We start from the raw sequence: 20,317 nt of genomic DNA, 5'->3' as shown, positions 1-20,317 counted from the left end.
CGTATCATCTGATGTTGTTTATTCAGCGGGAGCACATACTTGTGTCTCTTGGCAGGGATGATTGTGGTTATCCTGTCCCCAGGCACTGAAAGTAGAGAGAGACACACAGAGTGTGAGGTGGCAGGACGGGGGGAGTGACAGACTGCAAGGGCTCAGAAATGCAGAAATGAGGGATCAAAGATGGAGAAAGGAAGAGCGATAATGAGAGAAGAAAGACACTTCACTTTCATGTGAAGCCTCCTTAATAACAGCCACTCCTAAATTTGCCCTCTGGTACCCTGGGTAAAATGTTAACAGTCTGTGCAAAAAAACAAAAAGCCTCAGAGTTTAATTTAGATTTCTGTGGACTTTGGCCTTCAATGTCTTTTTGTGAGACTATGGAACTTGGAATAAGTCGTGGTTATTTAGCTTTTCCACTTTCATACGGGAAGGCTTACTCACTTCTCCCTCTCCAGAGAGTGATGTCAGCTCTGAGTCCACTGTCACGATGAAACCTGCTCCTCTTGGACGGCATACCGACGCCCGTGTCTCAAACACTTACAGTTATCTCCAGCTTCCCTGTAACTGACTTAGCTGCTCTCTCGGCAGATCTCTGTGTTGGATTTCCTCTCACTGGAATAGGTGTGATGATTCAAGCGGTGGCAGTGACAACTTTTTTAGATTTAAACCACAGTCACTCTGTTGTGAAGCAGCCAGGAAACTCTTATTAAAGATTCTCTTTTTCACTCTAATTCACTATAGATTAATGCTGATTAATCCAATCAATAGATCAAATTTGTACTTGATCAGATAGGCTGTATATGTCAATAACTAGTGAGAAATGCCCATCACAATTTTGCAGAGCCAAAAAAGAGTTCTTAAAGGTACAGTGTGTAGCATTGCTTAGCTTAACTTGAAAACTGGAAACAGGGTTTAACTGCTAGCCTGGCTCAACCCAAATGTAACTACATCTACTTACCAGCACCTTTAAAATATTTAACATGTTAATAAGTGAGTTTGTAATTGGCTGCTTGCAATAGCTGCATCTATCCCACCCCTGGCCAATAAGAAAAATAAAAAAGAGAAAAGAAGCACAATCTCACATTTGAGAAGCTGAAACTGAGAATGTTTACCTGAAGAACAAGGCAATCTAAGGTACTAAACTGACCAGACATCCAGTCCACTCTAGATCCAGTCAGTCCCTGAGGAAGGGATCGAGTGCTGTCTCTGTCGCCTCAGTAAACGCTAGTTGATGAACAGGACAAACTGAACCAGATGGCTCCAGCGTACAGTCCACATGCATTAATGAAGACCCTCAGGCTGGCAGAGCCACCAAAGACACGTGTATACACTCTGCGTGTGTGTCTGTGTGTGTGTGTGTGTGTGTGTGTGTGTGTGTGTGTGTGTGTGTGTGTGTGTGTGTGTGTGTGTGTGTGTGTGTGTGTGTGTGTGTGTGTGTGTGTGTGTGTGTGTGTGTTGGATAGAACCTGGTTGACCAGGGCTGACTTCCTGTTGCAAATTGCTTCCTGTTGACTCTGGTGTGCATGTTTGTACAACCATGGTCTTCTTGTGTGTGTGTGTGTGTGTGTGTGTGTGTGTGTGTGTGTGTGTGTGTGTGTGTGTGTGTGTGTGTGTGTGTGTGTGTGTTGTGTGTGTGTGTGTGTGTGTGTGTTACGTGTTTGTGTTTGTGTTTACACACTTGAACGTACATGTGCATGTTGTCCCTGTCTCCTACTGTTCCTTCCTGGAGCCGACCAGTTTATCTACTTAACTACTATTATTAAACCTTTTTAAGAGTTCTCCCCTATGGCTGACTGTAGGTTTTATAAAAAAATTGTGATCTGTCATTGTATATTAACACACTGGAAAGTTCAGATTATTCCTGCACTGTGGTGGAATGTGAAAATGAAACTGATTGACTAAAGATCCAGGAAACTATGGATTTATGGAAATATTAAATAAATAACAAGTACAGAGTGTTAGTCAGTCTGTATGAGACATGTCCTTAGGACATAAGCTTGTAATTTCAGCAATTGCAAATTTTATTTGATTATTCTCTGCCATGCAGTAACCAATTACAGCATGCCCTTTTCTCCTTCATTCCTCCTTTTACTCATTCCTCCCTGGATCAAATGTCTATTTATGTTTCCCTCCTTTTTTCCATATCACACAGTCACAAACTCTCTGTCAGTCTCTGTGTCCCCTCTGTAATGCCATCTCCTGTCATCTGCTGTGCATGTGTGTATCTGTGTGTGTGCTATGAAATAAGGAAGCTGACACTTGCGTTTATGACACGTAAGAGTAAACCCACCTTCAGTCCTCATAAAAAAATGTTTTGTATGTAATATTACAGGATGTGATTGCGCCTAACCTGGAAATGTGCAACTCTTAAATAAAGAGAAATGAATTGAATAAACATTATAAGGTGTGTACTACCTCTCTGGAGAGTAATTCAGAAACTCAATGCCACTAAATTCAACAACAGCATGTAAATGACTGCAATGTTTAGCAAGATTTAACCAATTAGCAACTAATGAAATAAGTTGTTAGTGTTGAGTTTGAACCTTCCAAACAGACCTTGGTCTCAGTTAATAAAAATACTGTATAAACAAAGCTTAAATGAACCTCGACTGTGTCAGGGACTGAAATTAAGCATTGGGTTCCCTACTTTTTGTCAAAGATAGAGCAGGGATGGTTTACAATTTAGTTTAAAACCAACATTTATCAGAAAATGATGACATGAATAAAAAAAAAATGGAAATATATACGTGAAAATGTCCAACACTATTCATTGTTCCTTGGTTTATTCTATCAATATAAAACTTGTAATGATTGTATTTCATGCACGGTCGCCGTGGTTTTTCTCAGTTGTAGATCATTGTGATTGCAGGCATTTGACTTGTTAACCTGTTGCCTGACACCTGTCAGCACTGGCCAGCACTCAGCCACAGAGGGCAACTCAGCTGTCAATCAATCTCATGGAGTAGTTCAAAGGTCATAAGTTAACAGAGGTGTCACCTGTCAAGGTTTACAGACAGAGCCTGTTGATGTGCTGCAATACTGAGCAGTTGATTCCATTTGTCAGCTCATTTCCTTCATTTTCCTTTTGTAAGGTTGTGTTATTAAAACATTTCTTGTTGTTTTTAATAATTTGATGTGATTTGAATTGTAAATTGCTTTTAACTCATGAGACCATCAAATAAGTCAGAAAGGTAAAACATGCACTGACAAACCAGTTTCTAGTAGCTTGTCACTTCAGGGTCAACTGTTATCCTCATAATAAACTATCCTGAGGTAGTGGATGTAGCCGGTTTGAGTGACCTCAGCTTCCCTCTCTCACACTTTCTCTGTGTATATGTGTGTGCTTGTGGTTTTGGCAATTTACTGTTGGCTCACCATTGGAATACAAGGACTGCATGCCACATGTAGAGACTTCCTCCAGTAAACTTTAGCTCTCTGGCTCCTCTCCTTCTTCGTGGCAAGGCGAAAAAACTGAATCAATCATTTTTATTTAGTTTCTCTTATTATACTGAGCCATTCTTCTTATTTAATTGCCTGGTCAGCTCAATAAACACCTTTATACATTGTGCAAAAAGAAGAACTCAAAGAAGTTAACACAATGTCTTCAAGTTCTTTACATTTCTGTAGACATGTGTGCAGATTATGCTGTTTTTGTCTTTATCTGTATGTGTCTGTTAGTGTGCACCAGGGTGTGTTCGTGTGTGTGTGTGTGTGTGTGTGTGTGTGTGTGTGTGTGTGTGTGTGTGTGTGTGTGTGTGTGTGTGTGTGTGTGTGTGTGTGTGTGTGTGTGTGTGTGTGTGTGTGTTTCTGACATCATGCATCACTAAGCCACCATGTGGAACAGCCAGATCTGTGCTGACCGCCTCTTTCTCAAAGGAGCTGCAGCAGATGACAGAAAGAAAGTGAGAAGGAATCTTACCATCCTCTCCATCAGCTCTTTCTCCTTTCTCCTCATCCTTCAATCCCTGCGTCTGCGCCGTTGGAGCAGGACCAAGAGCGTTAAAACAAACACATGACTTGGCATGTGCTGGTTTATTGTGTGTGTGTGTGTGTGTGTGTGTGTATATGGCTATGTGACTGCTGCGAAAACCAACCATGTGCTCATTTCCTTTCAGGTGACTCCCACCTGTACCTCAACACCAGACCTGGTGAGTGTGTACATTTATTATTATACTCTGTAATCCAAACAAGCATTGCAGTAGAGTTACTCTTTTCTAATTGTTTCTCAGCACGGCTCGACTAAATCTACACTACAGAAGAAGAGAGGCTCCATACAGAGGTACCAAGAAGCCTCAATTATACATCAAACCAAAGAAAATGATATTTGATTTGTAAAATGGATGCACAGAAATAAAATGCATGGTATTATAAACATCAAGGAGCTTAAACTTGACTGTCTTAAACACTAAATGGATGTTTTGACTGCACCAAAACAATGAACTCTCACAATGTCCAGGAGTAAAAGTGTGGAACAAGTGATGGAGCATGTGATGGAGCGTCACTATGACTTTGACCTCACCTACATCACGGAGAGAATCATCTCTGTCTTCTTCCTGCCGGACCTGGAGGAGCAGCACTACCGCAGAAACCTGCAGGAAGTGGCCTCTATGCTGAAATCCAAGCATCAGGACAAGTTCTTGGTTAGTCATAAAACTGAAAACATAGGAAATATATACGTAATCTATATACGTATGACTTAATAATGAAGTCATGGCTGCTATTTAAAGTTTTATTAAAACAAACTAAACAAGCTTTAATTGCATATTTGTGTAACTATCCAGAAAGAATATTGCTTTAAGTCCTAAAATTTCATTCATAGGGACTATTGACCAACATATTTCCTTCCACTGTTTCCTTTAAATCTATTATTTTTCTGTATTATTTTAGTGGTTGTTATGTAAAAATAGATATCTTTTGTCTCTCTGCCTTTTCCAGCTTCTGAATTTATCAGAGAAGAGACATGACATCACCAGACTAAACCCAAAGGTACTTATATTTAAATCTTAAAATAAAACAGATCACACGAGTGAGCACTTTGTATTTTCAAGGTTAATGGACAGTTTTAACTCATTCCAAAACCAGAATTTGAAACATTTTTCCTCCTCTGCGGTCCAGGTGCAGGACTATGGCTGGCCTGATGTTCACGCTCCACCCCTCGACAGGATCTGTTCTGTTTGTAAAGCCATGGAGACCTGGCTGACCTCTGACCCCCACAATGTGGTGGTCCTCCACTGCAAGGTCAGTTCAACCTAAATCCACATCTGCTTGCTTTGCTTTGAAAAATGTAAACCAGTGGGAAAAGCAATGTCATCATCCCTTTGATCTGTGTTCTGACAGGGAAACAAAGGGAAGACGGGGGTCATTGTGGCTGCCTACATGCACTACAGCAAGATCTCAGCTGGGTAAGCTGCATCATTATCAATCTAATAAGGCCCTCGTTATACCAGCATGTGTAAAGATCAATTGTCTGTTTTGTATTTACGCCTGCCATCAAATCTGCATTTCAATCAAGAAAATTTGGGTATTTACATATAAAATTGCCAAAGTTCATAACCAAAGTGAGACATTTATCTATGATCAAATCAGCTGCTCAACTACTTGGAGCAGCTTTGTGTCTCCATCATGTCCTTGTATTGTTATATTTTGTTGTCATCAAGGCCACAACCCTTTTGATCATCTTTAGTCAATGTAATCAATGTAGGGCTGCAACTAACTATATTTTTTTCTCGATAATCATTTTGTCTATATAATAATAATATGAATGAAAATCAAAAATGAAAAAATGTCAATATAGAGCCCAAGTTGACATATTTTAATAGCTTGTTATTTTGTCCAAATAATAGTCCAAAACCCAAATATATTACTTTTATATTACTATAACTATTACTATCACATTAGTGCATTCACATCTTTAATTGTTGGCAAGCTTTGACCAGAGAAAATGGAAATTTCCATAAAGCCTATTGTAGAAGAGACTAAGTCACCAACAACAGCGATGATTTACTCTAGGCATACACCTCATTACCTCCAGACACCTCATTTTTGCTTGCACAGATCTGTATTAAAGCATTTATTAATAAACCTCTGGTTGTGTCCACAGAGCGGACCAGGCCCTCACCACTCTAGCAATGAGAAAGTTCTGTGAAGACAAAGTCTCCTCCTCCCTACTGCCATCTCAGAACCGGTGGGACACACTCGTATATCTTTGTATTTCCTCCTCTTCCACATGTCACTCCTTGTGCTGCTCAGTCGCTCTGCGCTCTCATTAATATATTTCCTCACCTCTCTTTTTCCAGGTACATCTATTACTTTGGCGGGTTGCTGTCAGGTACCATCAAAATGAACAGCAGTCCTCTGTTCCTCCACCAGATCCTCATTCCATCACTACCAAACTTCCAGGCAGGAGGAGGTCAGTTTTACACAAACTAATGTTGCATAATAGCTTCGAGTGCAGTTACGACATTTCTCAGCTTTTGAATAATGAACGGAAAGAGTTTTACAATGTTAAAGTGAAAAATCAATAAAGCCTTTGTCTGCAAACTCCCTTTTCTCCAACTTTTTTACTGTATCTGCAGGTTTCTATCCATTCCTGAAAATCTATCAGTCCTTGCAGCTCGTCTACACTTCAGGTGTCTAGTAAGTAGATGGCCAGTTGTCCAGTTACTGCTTTTTCAGCTCACCTCCTGTGGGCTGACTCTTCTCCTTCCCCTGTCCAACTGACAGATGTTGTCTATACAGGCTGCTGTCTGTGTTTAGGTGTAGGCTGGTTTGTGCTTATGTTAAAGTTAAATGTTGTTTACCACTGTTTTACCACACTGAGACATGTTTTGACTGATTTTATGTGTGTTTTAGCCGGTGTGGCCGTCCTTTTTTATTCAGTGTATTTGTGTTTCTGTGTGTGTCCAGTGATCCCCAGAGCTCCAGGGCAAGAAAACTGTGTGTGACTATGGAGCCAGCGCTTTTATTAAAGGGGGACATTATGGTGAGAAATAGCATACTGTGCACTGTGTGTCACTAATTGGAAACCTTACTTTGATTTAAATCCAATCCATATCCACACATACAGTACATCACTGCAATAACTGCAATGCATAAATTGTTTACTAAACTGCTGTAAAAAAAAAAAAAAAAAAAAAAAAAAAAAGGTTTTGCTTAGGCTAAAAATCCTTGGTTGACTATGAATATGCATACATAATTATTTTGTTACCCTGTCTTGCATGTCTCTTTGAGAGGATAAAAATAGTCAGAGTACTTTATTTGTCTCGGCGGGCAGTCAGTTTCCTCAGCATTAATATGCACCAACGATATATGATACAACTAAAAAGTGCATTGTAACAGAGCAAATAAAACTTGGCTTTACAGTTTTTCATTTATTGTTGTTTTTAGACAGTTCATGTGAAACGATCCTCCATATTTGTACTTGGCTTTCTTACCTAAATCCCTTTCTGCAGGTAAAGTGCTACCATCGGCGGAGTCGAGCAGCAGAGAGGGAGGTGGTGTTCAGAGTACAGTTCCATACTTGCACTGTCCACGGAGCCCAGCTGTGGTTTGGCAAGACTGAACTGGACCTGGCCTGCACAGGTATAAAACAGAAGCTCAATAGTTTCTTATGAAATGCATGGAATAGAAAGTAGGCAGTTTCAGTTTTTGCATAATGCATTACAGAGTAAGAGAGTTCAGAGAGAGAGAGAGAGTAAAGTGAAAGGTTGAAATTTATGCTACATGTGAATGAAGAAAACTATAGTTCTACATCACTGCTGAGAGGTTGTTTGGACTACACTGGTGCTTTACTGCACTAAAATTTGAATATATTTTAAACATGAACAAATGGAAACTTCCTTTTATATATTTATATTGCTTCCTTGAAATGGTTTACACGGCTGTATAATTCAAGACCCACTTATCTTTCAGTCCATTGTGGTTTTGGTGTGTACTCTGAGACAAATATGAAATGACAGTGTCAGTTTTGATGAAACAGAAATGCTTGTACATGGCTCAATAAGCAGCAGTCTCATGACAGTTGCTCATTCTGTCGCACGCATACAATTTCTAAATAATATTAGCTTTACTCGTGCATGAAAGTAAAAAAGAAAACTCATTCCAGATACAATTATTTGAAGTGTAATTCTCTGTTGATCTTTATTTATTAACTTTGGTGTTTCCACTTCACATATCAAGAGCACTTCACTTTATTGTGAATGTTTTTATCTCTGTAGCTACGTCCTGGATATTTTAGTCTCTGCCTTTATGCTCATCTTTCTGTAGATGACAGGTTTCCTCCAGACGCTACAGTCGAGTTTATCTTCTCCAATGGGCCGGAAAAAATGAAAGGTGAATATTATCAACTATCTCTCTGTCATTGCTTCGCTCTCTTTTTACATGTTCATATGCTTCATGGTAAAATGTCTGCTTTTCCAAGGTCGAGAATACCGCAAGAATGATGCCTCCATCAAAGTGGACTACAACATCTCAAACCCTGTTGTCAGATGGGATTCTTATGAGAACTTCAACCTGCACCACCAAGACAGCATTGAAAGTAAGAAACATGCACACACCCACACAAAGGTGTTGAGGGTAAGCTTTGTGGTAAACTTATCAGACTTCACATCACATTCCCTTCTTTCTACCAGATATCTCTCATACGAGGGGCCCTCTGGACGGCAGCCTGTATGCCCAGGTGAGGAAGCGCCGTGGGCCGGGCTCGACTGCCTCAGCAGCATCACCCAACGGGTGTCTCACTAGCAGCCCAACAGTCAAGCCTCAAACTCCCAACCGGCCCCAGTCTCTCACCTATACCTCCGACTCGAGCCACTCCTCAGTCCCCTCTGATCACCTGGAAGACGCCTCTGCATCCAAAACCCGCCCAGAAAGAGAAAACGCCGACTGTCCATCAAAGAGAGGAGACGGGGAAGATGGAGCAAAGGAGAAAAGACGAGGCAAAGAGAAAGACAGAGAGACAGCCATTTTAGACGACGGAGACCCGCCAAGTCCTGGAGGCCTGAGGCGAGAACACTCGTGTTGTGGTCGAGCGGGTGCAAAGTGTGGCGATGTTGGATGGGAGAGGGAACGAGAGCCCTGCCTTACTGACGGTCATTGTCTCGGCCGTTGCAACATCACCAAAAAGAATCCAAAAAGCCAAACTCTGCCGGCTTTGCCATCCAAATCTGTGTCCCCGCCTCCTCATTCAACTCATATGGAACTCTGCCATCGACACAGCGTCCATCCTATACAAGAGTTACCATGGGAACGTCCACCCCCGCCCCTGCCCTGTCTCCTCAGGCCCTGCTACCCTTATTCCACCCCTGATCACACCCATCCACACAGCCACACCCTCCCTGCCTTAAACAGACTCTGCACTGGGGAGGAGTGTCACCTCCTCCATTATTCCAGCCACACTCCAGCCTCTCATCTCTCCCATCAATCACTGCCCTCTAGCCCTTACAGGGAAATGTTCTTCAGCTCTCCAACAACGTCTTCTGGCTGCCCCTGTCGAGACTGCTCCAGCAGGCGAGAGCACCAATCAGCCTCAGCTCGAGCATTCCACCCATTGCGCCTCGACCAATCAGAAAACCCACACTGGTCCCAAGGGGCCGGGGTACAACGAACAAGAGAAGCGCCTCCGCTATGGGAAAGTGAAAATCCATGGGAGGTGGCAAGAGAGGCAGAGTTCTGGCAGTGCAAACCAGCCGTGCCGGCATTTCGCGTCTGCCACTCCACTTTGGATCAGAGTCCAAACCCGGAGCCTAGATATGCCATCGGACCTCATCAGGGCTACCCTGGCCCCCAGTCTTTGATGGATGTGCGGGATGGAGCCAGCAGTGGGTACCACACCCCTCCACAGCCCCATCACTCCTGTCCCTGCTCTCCTTATCAGTCATCCCCAGCAGAGAGCCATGAGAGCCGGGGTTACGTCTCAGGGTACCACTCTGGATCAGCCTCGCCTCTGCCGGCTAGTAGCCCCTCTCCTGTGAGAGGCAGGCTGCCCGAGACTCCATCTGGATCTGGAGACCAGCAGCACTCTGAGCATCAAAGAGGTGACTGAGTAGATGGATGGATACAGTGGGGATTTCTTTTTTTTTCTATTACACTGAAATAATGTTATTAGAACATGTTTGTTACTTCATATTTTTCTAATGTCTTTGTTATCCTTTCATTTCATCTTGTTTTTATCTCACTTCTCAAAGGGGAACAAGCTAAGGCTGATGCAGAGGATGACATATCCCAGGGTTCTGAAGGTAAATCGGACTCCAATGGACAGTCAAGCACACCTGGACTGGACTCTGATCATGACTACACAATCATTGGTAGCAGCAGCCCCACACACACAGAAGACAGGTCGGTGAAACATTTTCTTTTTGACATGCTCTAAAATAACATTAATACAAATTTGTAGATAATTATCTTGTTTTTTTCCCATACTTTTTCCTTAGTGTAACTGCTGAAAGCCCTCCTCGAAACCAAGAACCCTCTAGACATCTGGAGTCCAGCACAAATAGCGACACAGCCATCACACCTGTACCAAGAGAAACAGAAACCCAAAGCTCCAACATATCCATAAACTCCGTACAACCATCAAGTGAGCAGAGTTTGAGCCTTGATGGTAAGCTTGGAGCAGCCAAGATCACAGGAGGTGCAGAGGGATCAAACCAATCAAAGTCTTCAAGCTATGCCACTGTCATCATCAACCCGGTCCAGGTGCAACTGAATGGCTCTGCCCTTCCTAGCTATACCCCATCTGACTGCAGCAGAGGTGCATCCATGAACCCCTCTGCTAGCCTCAGCTCTAGCCCTTCCACCACTTCCCCAAATTCTCCTATTGGCTCCCCAGACATTCAGTCTTCTCCCCAGTGCTCCACATCAGCCACAGACGCTGCAGGACAAAGATTGACTCCAGAAAGAGACAGCTCAACGGACACAAAGCCACCATCACCTGTGCCCGACGGATATCAAACACCGACCTTCCCCTTAGCGTCCTATTACTACCCATTACTAAATGTCCCTCATGTGCCATACACTGGATACACTGCGGTCACCATCCCCGCCGTCCAGCCACCGCTACCAGAGAAGAAACGTCTTTCGTCCACACCAGGATACCTTAACGGACACAACTCTCTTCTCCGGGCCTCCTCAGCACCTTCCCCCACGCACCACGTTACTTTCTCCCCCTCTGCGGGAGAGCAGAGACGGGGGTCTTCAAACCAAAGCTGTAGGGAGGAGACGGACATCAGGGTCAATGCTAAGTTTGTCCAGGACAGCTCAAAGTACTGGTACAGACCAGGCATCTCCAGAGACCAAGGTGAGGATGAGGAGGGATATGAAATGTTTTGTATTCATCATTACCATTAGCAGGGTGACCTTAGACATCTTGTAACCAATATGTTGCCATTGTTGCATCTCTGACTTTACACTTCAGCACTCTAATGCGTCTGCTCTACCATAGCCATAGCTGTTTTGAAGGACAAGGGACCAGGAACCTTCCTCATCAGAGACAGTAACTCCTTCCAGGGGGCCTACGGTCTGGCCCTCAAGGTGGCCACACCTCCTCCTAATGCCAACATCACTGGCAGCAAAGGTAACCACGATCCTGCTGTTGTGCATGTTGGCTCACGGTCACATTGCCAAGTCTCAAACTTGACATTTTATTAGCTACATCTGTGCTTTTCCTACTATGACTATAAAGCTGCTGTGAAAAAGGCCTAAATTAGGTGTTTTTATTTGCATCAGTCAAGTCACATCATGCTCCCAACAACAAACTAAGCAGAGACATTAAATGCCAGTATTATGATCCTCAATGGTTGATTAAATACATGATTTTGATCCAGTTATTTAGCCTGTTTTAACATTCAAAATGACTGATGATGGGTTTGCAAGGAAGATATTTGCTAGCAAATAAGTGTACAAAATCACAGAAAACATCCAGTCTACTGACGTACAAATTAAGGAGTTTATGATCCAATCAAGGAGTGATATCCTTTACCTTTTTTAATGTGCATTTATTCACTTATAAAGAATAAAACAAATCCATAAACATTTCAAAGTTAAGTTCAAATGATGTGTTTGTAAGCATGTTTATGGGGTTATTATATTCAAGGCACAGGTACCAAAATTAATAATAATGTTGTATTACTGCTCCTAATTAGTATTCCTGTGTATGTATCTTTTTTATATATTATGGTCTATAAGTCTATAGGCATCAGACTTTTACATTTTCTGTATCTTTTTCGTTCATGCATGCTATAAGAAAAGGCTCTGCAGCAAGCCAGTCTGCCTTAGTTTCCATCCTCACTTCTCAACCTCCTCTCCTCTCTCTCAGGAGATCCTCTGGAACAGCTGGTGAGACACTTCCTCATTGAGACTGGCCCACGGGGAGTGAAGATTAAGGGCTGTCAGAATGAGTCTTACTTTGGTGAGTTATTTGGGAGGCACAACTGTCGCAATACATTTCACATATAAAGTTATGGATGACTCACAGAACCTGATCGTTTTAACCTGTTAACCTATAGGAAGACATTCTTATCTATCAGAATCCTTATCTGTTTTACTTATTTTGTCTTTCTGTCTTTGTCTCAGGAAGTTTATCTGCCCTGGTGTACCAGCATTCAATTACTCCCATATCTCTGCCATGTGCCCTTCGCATCCCAGAAAAAGGTAAAATCAGTTTCATTACATTTTGAAAAGAAAAAATGAAATATCCGTCTTTTCAAATAAGAGATATTTATTATGAGAGAACAATCAAACACTTCAACGAATAGGAGGCCATTAAACAGCTACAGACTGGATCCTCAATAATTTATACAGTGTTGTTATGTAACTGAAGACAATAATGTTTCAGATCTGGTTGGGGAGCTTCAGGAGATGCAGAGTGCAACAAACACCAGCACGGCGGCTGACCTCCTCAAACAAGGAGCAGGTAGTTTATAGGCTTATTTTGTTTTTGGTGATTTTGCTGCCATATGAACTTCCATAGAGGACCTAGCACATGCAGTGCACTAGATGCAGTTCTTAATTGTGACCAGCAGGGACTGCTCAAGCCTCATGTTTTCATAGCACCAAGCTATAGGAATACCCATGTTTATGATGATCCATATTTTCTCATCCCTCTCATAAACAAGCTTGCAACGTGCTCTACCTTAACTCCCTGGAAACCGAGTCATTAACGGGCCCCGAGGCGATCTCAAAGGCAACCAAATGTACCTTGGCCCAGAATCCACGTCCAGTGGCAACGGTGGTCCACTTCAAAGTGTCTTCTCAGGGCATTACTCTAACCGATAGCAAAAGAAGGTAAATCCTACTTCTTAGCAACATTGTGGCATTTTCATTTGAGTGAGGATAAAAAATGGTCTGACACCGTATGTACACCATAGTTAGTTAGAAAACTTTCCAAATAAAATACTTAAAGCTAATGCCAAAGACAAACAAGTCATCATATTGTTTGTGTGTCCACAGGCTATTTTTCAGGAGACACTACCCAATCAGCAGTGTGACATTCAGCAGTCTCAACCCACAAGACCAGAGGTGGGTCACTGAGACATATCAGAAAAAAACCCAGACATTAACTGTATGATTTATTTAAAAAAACTATATACATATGCTTGTACATGTTGCTGCTGATTTTTCTTTAGTAAGGGCAGTAACATCTGTGTGCTTGCTGCTGCTGCTTCACAAGTTCTTCCTGTATTGGCTTATATGATAGATATAAGTTCTCTGTGATTTGTCTGCTTGTTTACTCTTGAGAGGTGAATGTAGAATGCTAGTCTCTGTCTAGTCTTTATAAAACAGCCGCTATGTCTTTGTTATTCATGTTTTTACTAAATGTTGTCTCTGTGTCTTTATTCGTGTGCCCGTGCTTCAGGTGGACTAATTCTGATAGCACGTCAAGCAAGTAAGTGCTTGCTTCACTGTGTGTTTTTCTTGGCGGGTGATATTACCATCTGGAATGATGTGCTAGTTTGCTTGGCGGTTAATCACAATCAGACTTACTACTCTGACCTGTTGACACAAAAATGGGGTTTCTTTCATATTGTATTACCTCTTACTTCTCCTTTTTGCGGCAGGATGTTTGGCTTTGTGGCGAGGCGGACTGGGAGCACTACAGAGAACGTGTGTCACCTGTTTGCAGAAATGGACCCCGAGCAGCCAGCTGTGGCCATAGTCAACTTTATCAACAAAGTCATGCTGGGACCACAGCTACGCAGATAAGAAGTGCGGGAGAATGTGCAAACTCTGGATTATTGTGGGTCTAGGGGAGATTTTAGCAGGATTTTTTAAAGAGGTGTGTGTGACTACATTTGTTCTTGCATATATACAGGTGCTCGGCTGTATGGCTGATAACAGAATCCAGTTCTGACAGATTAAGGCTCTGTAGAGCAAATTATTGTTTATACGTCAGTTTACAGAGCCAACAGTCAAAGAGGAATAGTTTGATAAGCCAAAGACTTACTTTGATAACCTTTGCCAAATAAGATTTAAATAAGAGTTGTGGTTTTGGGTGGTTGTTTAGTTTTTTTGCTGTTGATTAAGTTGTTGCTATTTTATTTGTAATTCTGTTTCAAACAGTTCACATAACGTACAACAAACTTCCCAAGCTGCGAAAGTGACAATCCATGTACCACACTGTTATTTGTATTAAAGTTTCTCTAAATCAATATTTAAAACTAAAGGAAATGGTTAAGAAGTCTTCAACATGTCATGTTCTATGGTTTTAAACAGCATAAATGCAAATTTGGTCCTTATAAAATGTGACAAAGAGTGAATAAATAGATTTAATATAAGAGATTGTGTATTTTCATTATCTGATGAGAAAGGGTCTTTGGGTACATTTTAACTCAGTGGTTATATACATATTTTAATATCATCAACATTTAGTTCACTATGCAACTATACTATTTAACTATATAACCACAGATATAGTAGCACATTATGCTTAGGCTGCATACAATATAAACCCCGGGCAGAAAGATGACCGAACAAAATATTATGTAGTTAGTACATAAATATTTTATAGACAGGACCTGAATATTTACAACATTACTACAGTTACAAATAATAAAAAGCCGACAAATGACACCCAGCCTTATTTTCTGAAGTTGAAAATGTCATGAACACAAAGGATTTTTTGATGATTACATAAGGATCTAGAACCAGAAATGTCTCTCCATATCACATATAAGCCTAGGTCCTGTTTATGTCCTTATTTAACTAACCAATGTCCATGGCATGAAGTTTAATTTTAAGCCAAAGACTGTGTGAAGATATTCTTAAAGGTCGATTTTTTTTTATCAATTAATGTTTGTTGTTGGTATTTGTGTGTTTTCTATAAGCTGATACAATATTTGGATGACTTCAGCGCAATTATTATTTTTCATAATGATTTTCTATGTAAAAAAAGTAATATATTTTATGCCTCTGAGAAGAATGATGTATGTAATATTTGACAGGAAATTTAAGTAATAAAATCGAATTAAATGCAAGTGTATGCTTCATCATTTAAAGGATATTTCAAATACATGTAAAGATATTTGACTCTTTTGGAAAATATATATGTTGTTACTGTTTTTTGTGACTGGCTTAGAGGAGGTTAATGAATTACAACTGAACAAAACCTCGCAATATTTTCTTCTTATTCTCACCTATCACCTTGAAACATAACAGTACATGTGGAACATTAATTACTTTTTTACAGTAATGAGTTAAAAGGACGAGGTCCCACCGAGATTTGAACTCGGATCGCTGGATTCAAAGTCCAGAGTGCTAACCATTACACCATGGGACCGAAGATGTCGTACAGAGCCACAGAACTGTACTTGAAGGTCTACATGTCTGATGTATGTTGTTGATGTCAATGCCTTAAAAATTCTCCAGTTTTATGTCTCATCAAACGGATGAGGTTGAACGGGTAAACTGATAATCAGAGTGACAGCTACCACGTGTTTTTCTGCGTTTCTAGTTAGCTAATGACAGCTAACCTAACGTTAGCTAACTCTGATATGCTAGCAAAGCTGTGTGTGGGGAGAGACAGAGAGAAATCAGAGGTAGCTTATTATAAACATACGCATCCATCTACAAGTCCTGATAGTCGACAACGTCTGGTCTAACCGAGCCCTGAGGAAAATGAAGATTTAAAGGTCACATCAATAATTTCAATGTTTGCAAGCTGCTAGCTGGCTAGTCCTCTACCGACGTCTCCTTCCCAAAATAAAAGCTCTGCTTTCAAAATAAAAGGTTTAGATTGTATAACTGCTTAAAGGTGTCAAATATATTTTTTGTTTGAGTTTATATATTTTTACATAAGTTTTGTTACAGGTTTTCTTGGAAGCTCATTCAACTGTAAGCATGCTTCGCTGATTGGATACACATTAGGAAGGAAACGTAATTGCCTTTGGGAAAAAAGAGTCTCATAAAATGAGTAAAGTAGCTGACATGAAAGTCAGCAGCTTTAAAGTAGCCATCACTACTCCAGTGGAGCTGCTCAGTGGTCATGGGTAAAAGATTGTATCTGGGTTTGTTCGTTTGCAACTATACACAAAAAATGGTGACTATTAAATAGGCGTGTCAAAGTAGTGCTTTTTTTTTTTATCTTTCTTGTATTGCTGAGGAACAAAACAGGCTTTACTCTGGGCTGATTGCTTGTAACTAGCTCAACCAGGGTTTCATGTGCAGGCAGTGTGGCATACATGTCTGACCTCCTCAGTGCATTTTGAAAAAATGCATCACTATGATTTTGCACTTTGTTGTTATAGCCCAGGGACCCATGTGTGATAGTACAGCAGAGTAACGGGTGGTCAGTGGCCATGTTGTCCCTCATTCTCCCAAAAGAGGGAACTAGAGGGACTTTAACAGACCACGTAGGCCTAATCCTCTAGTGTAGTCAGTTCTCCATTTTGCAGCTCCCGGCGAGCCTCTGGAGGAAAATGGTACGGGGTTTCAGATTTTTCTGTTTCTGAATTAAAGATCACAGCCAGTCTCACTGCACCACTAAATAACAGCTGGATCATGTAGCAACTGCAATACCTGTTTTCAATAAGTCCTGTTATTTTTGTGCTTTATGAAGTCTTAGAACTGTAGGAATCCGGGAACTGCTCCCACCTTCTCTTCTGAGGAATAATTAAAAAGAAAAATAACCTTTGGTCCCTTAAGTCAATATTTGAAAAAGAAAAAAGGAATTCCAACAATGCTCAATATTTGTTGCAATACAAAACTTTGAAGACAAGAAGAGATATCTGTTTATTTGACTAAAAACCACAAGTCACACATTAAAACAACTTCTGTACGTATATGTATCGTTCACTTTTATCATTGTTAGAACTATAGGGCTACTCTCATACCTTCTGCTTTTCATTAACAATTTATATTGTTTTATAATTTATGTCTTCAAAAGAAACGCATGTAATGATACACTGCCATACGTCACTGATTATTTTATTGACACCACTGATTATTGTATACTAGTAAGCCTTGCATCAAGGGATAAAATGAAGTAGCCCACAGTGCATTAGTTTATTTTAGCACAGTTTTCAGGTATCTTAATGGTTTTACTCCGCAACAATTCAGATGCTAATAAACTAACTACATTTAACTGTTGCAGATTACATTTAATTAATCCAATTGAATATTACATATACAAACTGGCTACAGCAATACAATAAAAAAATATGTATACCGGTATATAATTTAATAAAAAAAAACTCTTTACTAAAGAACAGAACTGGAAAGCGGAAGACGGCACAAATCTGTATCACTAACTACCGAATAATCAAAAACAGTAAAAACAATTTAAAAAAGAGAGATACATTACAAATGGTACAAAACATTACAATGATATTTGGTTATAAATCAACAGTCTGATGGCATTGTAGACAAAACTGTCCTTATCCTGTTGGCTTTGAAAATAAATCTGGTAATGTTTCCCAAAAGGTAAAGGACTGCATAGTTTGTGGCTGAGGATGAGTGTGTTCTTGGATGATTCTGTGGGCCTCCTTCAAGCGTCTCCGGTGGTTAATGTCCTGGAGGGTTGGTCGTTTATTGCCTGTGAGAAAATATGCTGCTTACATCACCTGCTTTAAAGCTTTACAGTCCAGGGTGGTGCAGCTTGGACACCACACAGTGATGCAGCTACAGATGCTCTCAATGTCGCACATCTATAGGTAGTGAGGATCAACGGAGCCAAGCTGAATTAACATGTCAACATCACGCAGTGTTGCTGCTGATCGAGAGGAACTTGAAACTGCTGACTGTATCGATTAAGGGCATATTGATGAGAATGTAGGGGTTTCCTCCTGCTTCCTGAAGGCCACAATTACCTCCTTTACTTTGTTGTCCTGGCACCATATTTGAGGGTCTCACCAATCATTTGCTTGTCACTGTCAGATACAATATTTGACAAAGTTACGAGGCGCTTTTATAAGAAATAAAATAATTTCATGTTATTCCATACTTTGCACATGGCTCTTAATTTTACAAATAAATAATAGTAGATGATATTTCAGAAATCAGGCTATTGCTGAAAGCCAGAAATAATCTGATTTTTTTACTCCTATGCTGATGGTTGTTGTTTCATTCTTAAAATGATTAAAGCAGGGCTGTGATATGCCTCACAGTTAAGCGTGATCACAGAGTAATCGCATAAACTTAGCACGCAGTCTTGGGTGTCCGCAGTGCTGATAATGATTGGAGGAAGTGCCAATCTTCATCTGCCTTTCAACAGGGCAAGGATTCAGTTGCTCATGTTGGCCGTCAGACGTAGTCCCTGAGGATAAAGATAATTATATTGACAGCCGTGCTGTTATCAAAAGCATTCTCACTTATATGCTCTTCATGTCCAAATGTGACAGAGCAGTGTGTTGCAAAGGCGATGAAAGTTGATATATTTGCTCTATGCTAACTGCAGACTGTAGATTGCCCGTGGGAAGTGAGTCCATGTGGGTTTGACCTGCAGCCCGAGGCATCCCATGATGACAGACAACAGGGTGGTAGTCATCAGGCAGGATATCCTCGGCCTCATGGGCACAACATGAATGCATGTTGTATTGCACTGCAACATGTGCTGTTGTCCTATGCATGTTTTATTCTCTTGCTGCTGGGCTTCTCTTTGTGTCTCTGGGTTTGTCCTTAGTAAGAAATGGAGATTTTAGAAACATGACGTTTGATCACATTTTCATCTGTTTATTTATTTTCATGTTGGAGATGCAATAGCTCGCTGATACATCTGATGTGCCTGTACCTGATGAAGCTGTACTGTATATGCATGCACATGTGTGCATGAGTATGTCAGCTTTTCTCTGACTTAAAAGGCTTGCAAAATAGGATTTGTGCTATTTTGCGTTTGTGCAACATGCTAGTTTTGTACCCTGACAAACAATATGTTTTCAGTCCTGTGCCGTTTCACTCTGAGTAGTTTGGCACTTCCAAAAATGATTGCCTTAATCTTCAATGTTTTAATTCATCTTATTGTGGTGGGAATAACAACCTGATAATGCACCACAATGGACCATTGTTCCACTCTATACAGTCAACAATAATTGCGTCTCCTCTAAATCTGCATTAACATTGCTGCTGGGATGTGCATGTGTGTTTAACTGATGTTTACAAATACGAATTCCTGTAGTTTTAGTATGTCAAGAGTTTCTGATCTCTGATTTCCATTCTCCTGGTTTCCAAACAGCAAGCCAGCTTACTGTGAAGGGCCGGAGCATGTGAGGACACAAAATGGCTGGGCGAGGATACACGTCTGACATGGGTGTTGTGGAGCCAAATAAATCCCTGTTAGCCGAACAGCTTGATCCAGTGCTGGTGCCAGACTTGGAAACAGCCCAAGCCGCAGGACAAGGATCAACTATCCATGAGCATGCACCTAACACCCACACACTTTATTGCCAGTTACCGTACATGAATCAACAGTCAACAAGCTTATGACACATGTCTTAAGGTGCTGGATGACTCAGGATATGCTAATTCTGAGGGTAAGATAGAATACAAAACTGTACTAAGTTTAGTTGTTGACATTGAACTTTGCACTTGCATGGTTGGCACAGAGGGGTGCAAAATGTACAACTGTTAAATGTGGAGTGGATTATAATATTTAGGGAATTCATGAAAATGTTTGTCCCTTTGGAGGCAAGGCAGTGCTAGCAGTGGATTTAGAAAGCAGTGTACAACATACTGTAGCTATAGCACGGTGTAGACTTTTGTGAAATCAATGCAGGGGATAAATGGAGGACTTGTGAAAGTGAAAAATACCTGATGCACATTTGATAAACACAACAGAGTTGACTGGGTAGCGTGTTAGTACATTTTATAAATTGTAACAAGGGAAGGTGCA

General features: G+C 40.9%; 1 protein-coding gene and 1 non-coding gene across 2 annotated transcripts in view; one reads left to right on the top strand and one right to left on the bottom strand.

Annotated features, from left to right (window-relative positions):
- LOC129105378 (tensin-2-like) overlaps window positions 1-14,719 on the top strand; it is a 28,768-nt gene extending 14,049 nt beyond the window's left edge. Inside the window, exons 4-27 of the mRNA XM_054616369.1 lie at window positions 4,116-4,148; window positions 4,230-4,279; window positions 4,457-4,640; window positions 4,936-4,986; window positions 5,116-5,238; window positions 5,338-5,402; window positions 6,101-6,184; window positions 6,297-6,409; window positions 6,576-6,636; window positions 6,907-6,982; window positions 7,452-7,581; window positions 8,266-8,331; window positions 8,420-8,536; window positions 8,631-10,034; window positions 10,185-10,335; window positions 10,431-11,296; window positions 11,441-11,572; window positions 12,314-12,406; window positions 12,571-12,648; window positions 12,833-12,910; window positions 13,113-13,281; window positions 13,447-13,515; window positions 13,853-13,882; window positions 14,055-14,719. Coding sequence (XP_054472344.1) covers window positions 4,116-4,148; window positions 4,230-4,279; window positions 4,457-4,640; window positions 4,936-4,986; window positions 5,116-5,238; window positions 5,338-5,402; window positions 6,101-6,184; window positions 6,297-6,409; window positions 6,576-6,636; window positions 6,907-6,982; window positions 7,452-7,581; window positions 8,266-8,331; window positions 8,420-8,536; window positions 8,631-10,034; window positions 10,185-10,335; window positions 10,431-11,296; window positions 11,441-11,572; window positions 12,314-12,406; window positions 12,571-12,648; window positions 12,833-12,910; window positions 13,113-13,281; window positions 13,447-13,515; window positions 13,853-13,882; window positions 14,055-14,199 — 4,368 coding nt within the window. The 3' untranslated portion in view covers window positions 14,200-14,719. The remainder of the gene's footprint in view (window positions 1-4,115; window positions 4,149-4,229; window positions 4,280-4,456; window positions 4,641-4,935; window positions 4,987-5,115; window positions 5,239-5,337; window positions 5,403-6,100; window positions 6,185-6,296; window positions 6,410-6,575; window positions 6,637-6,906; window positions 6,983-7,451; window positions 7,582-8,265; window positions 8,332-8,419; window positions 8,537-8,630; window positions 10,035-10,184; window positions 10,336-10,430; window positions 11,297-11,440; window positions 11,573-12,313; window positions 12,407-12,570; window positions 12,649-12,832; window positions 12,911-13,112; window positions 13,282-13,446; window positions 13,516-13,852; window positions 13,883-14,054) is intronic.
- Window positions 14,720-15,700: 981 nt separating this feature from the next.
- On the bottom strand, window positions 15,701-15,772 carry trnaq-uug (transfer RNA glutamine (anticodon UUG)). The gene has a single exon. It is a non-coding gene; the product is annotated as a tRNA-Gln (tRNA).
- Window positions 15,773-20,317: the final 4,545 nt, after the last annotated feature.

The sequence above is a fragment of the Anoplopoma fimbria genome, chromosome 17 (assembly GCF_027596085.1).
Source record: "Anoplopoma fimbria isolate UVic2021 breed Golden Eagle Sablefish chromosome 17, Afim_UVic_2022, whole genome shotgun sequence".
In the NCBI taxonomy this organism is placed as follows: domain Eukaryota; kingdom Metazoa; phylum Chordata; class Actinopteri; order Perciformes; family Anoplopomatidae; genus Anoplopoma; species Anoplopoma fimbria.
Note: the sequence above shows the minus strand (reverse complement) of the source record. Positions and strands in the feature narration are given on the sequence as shown.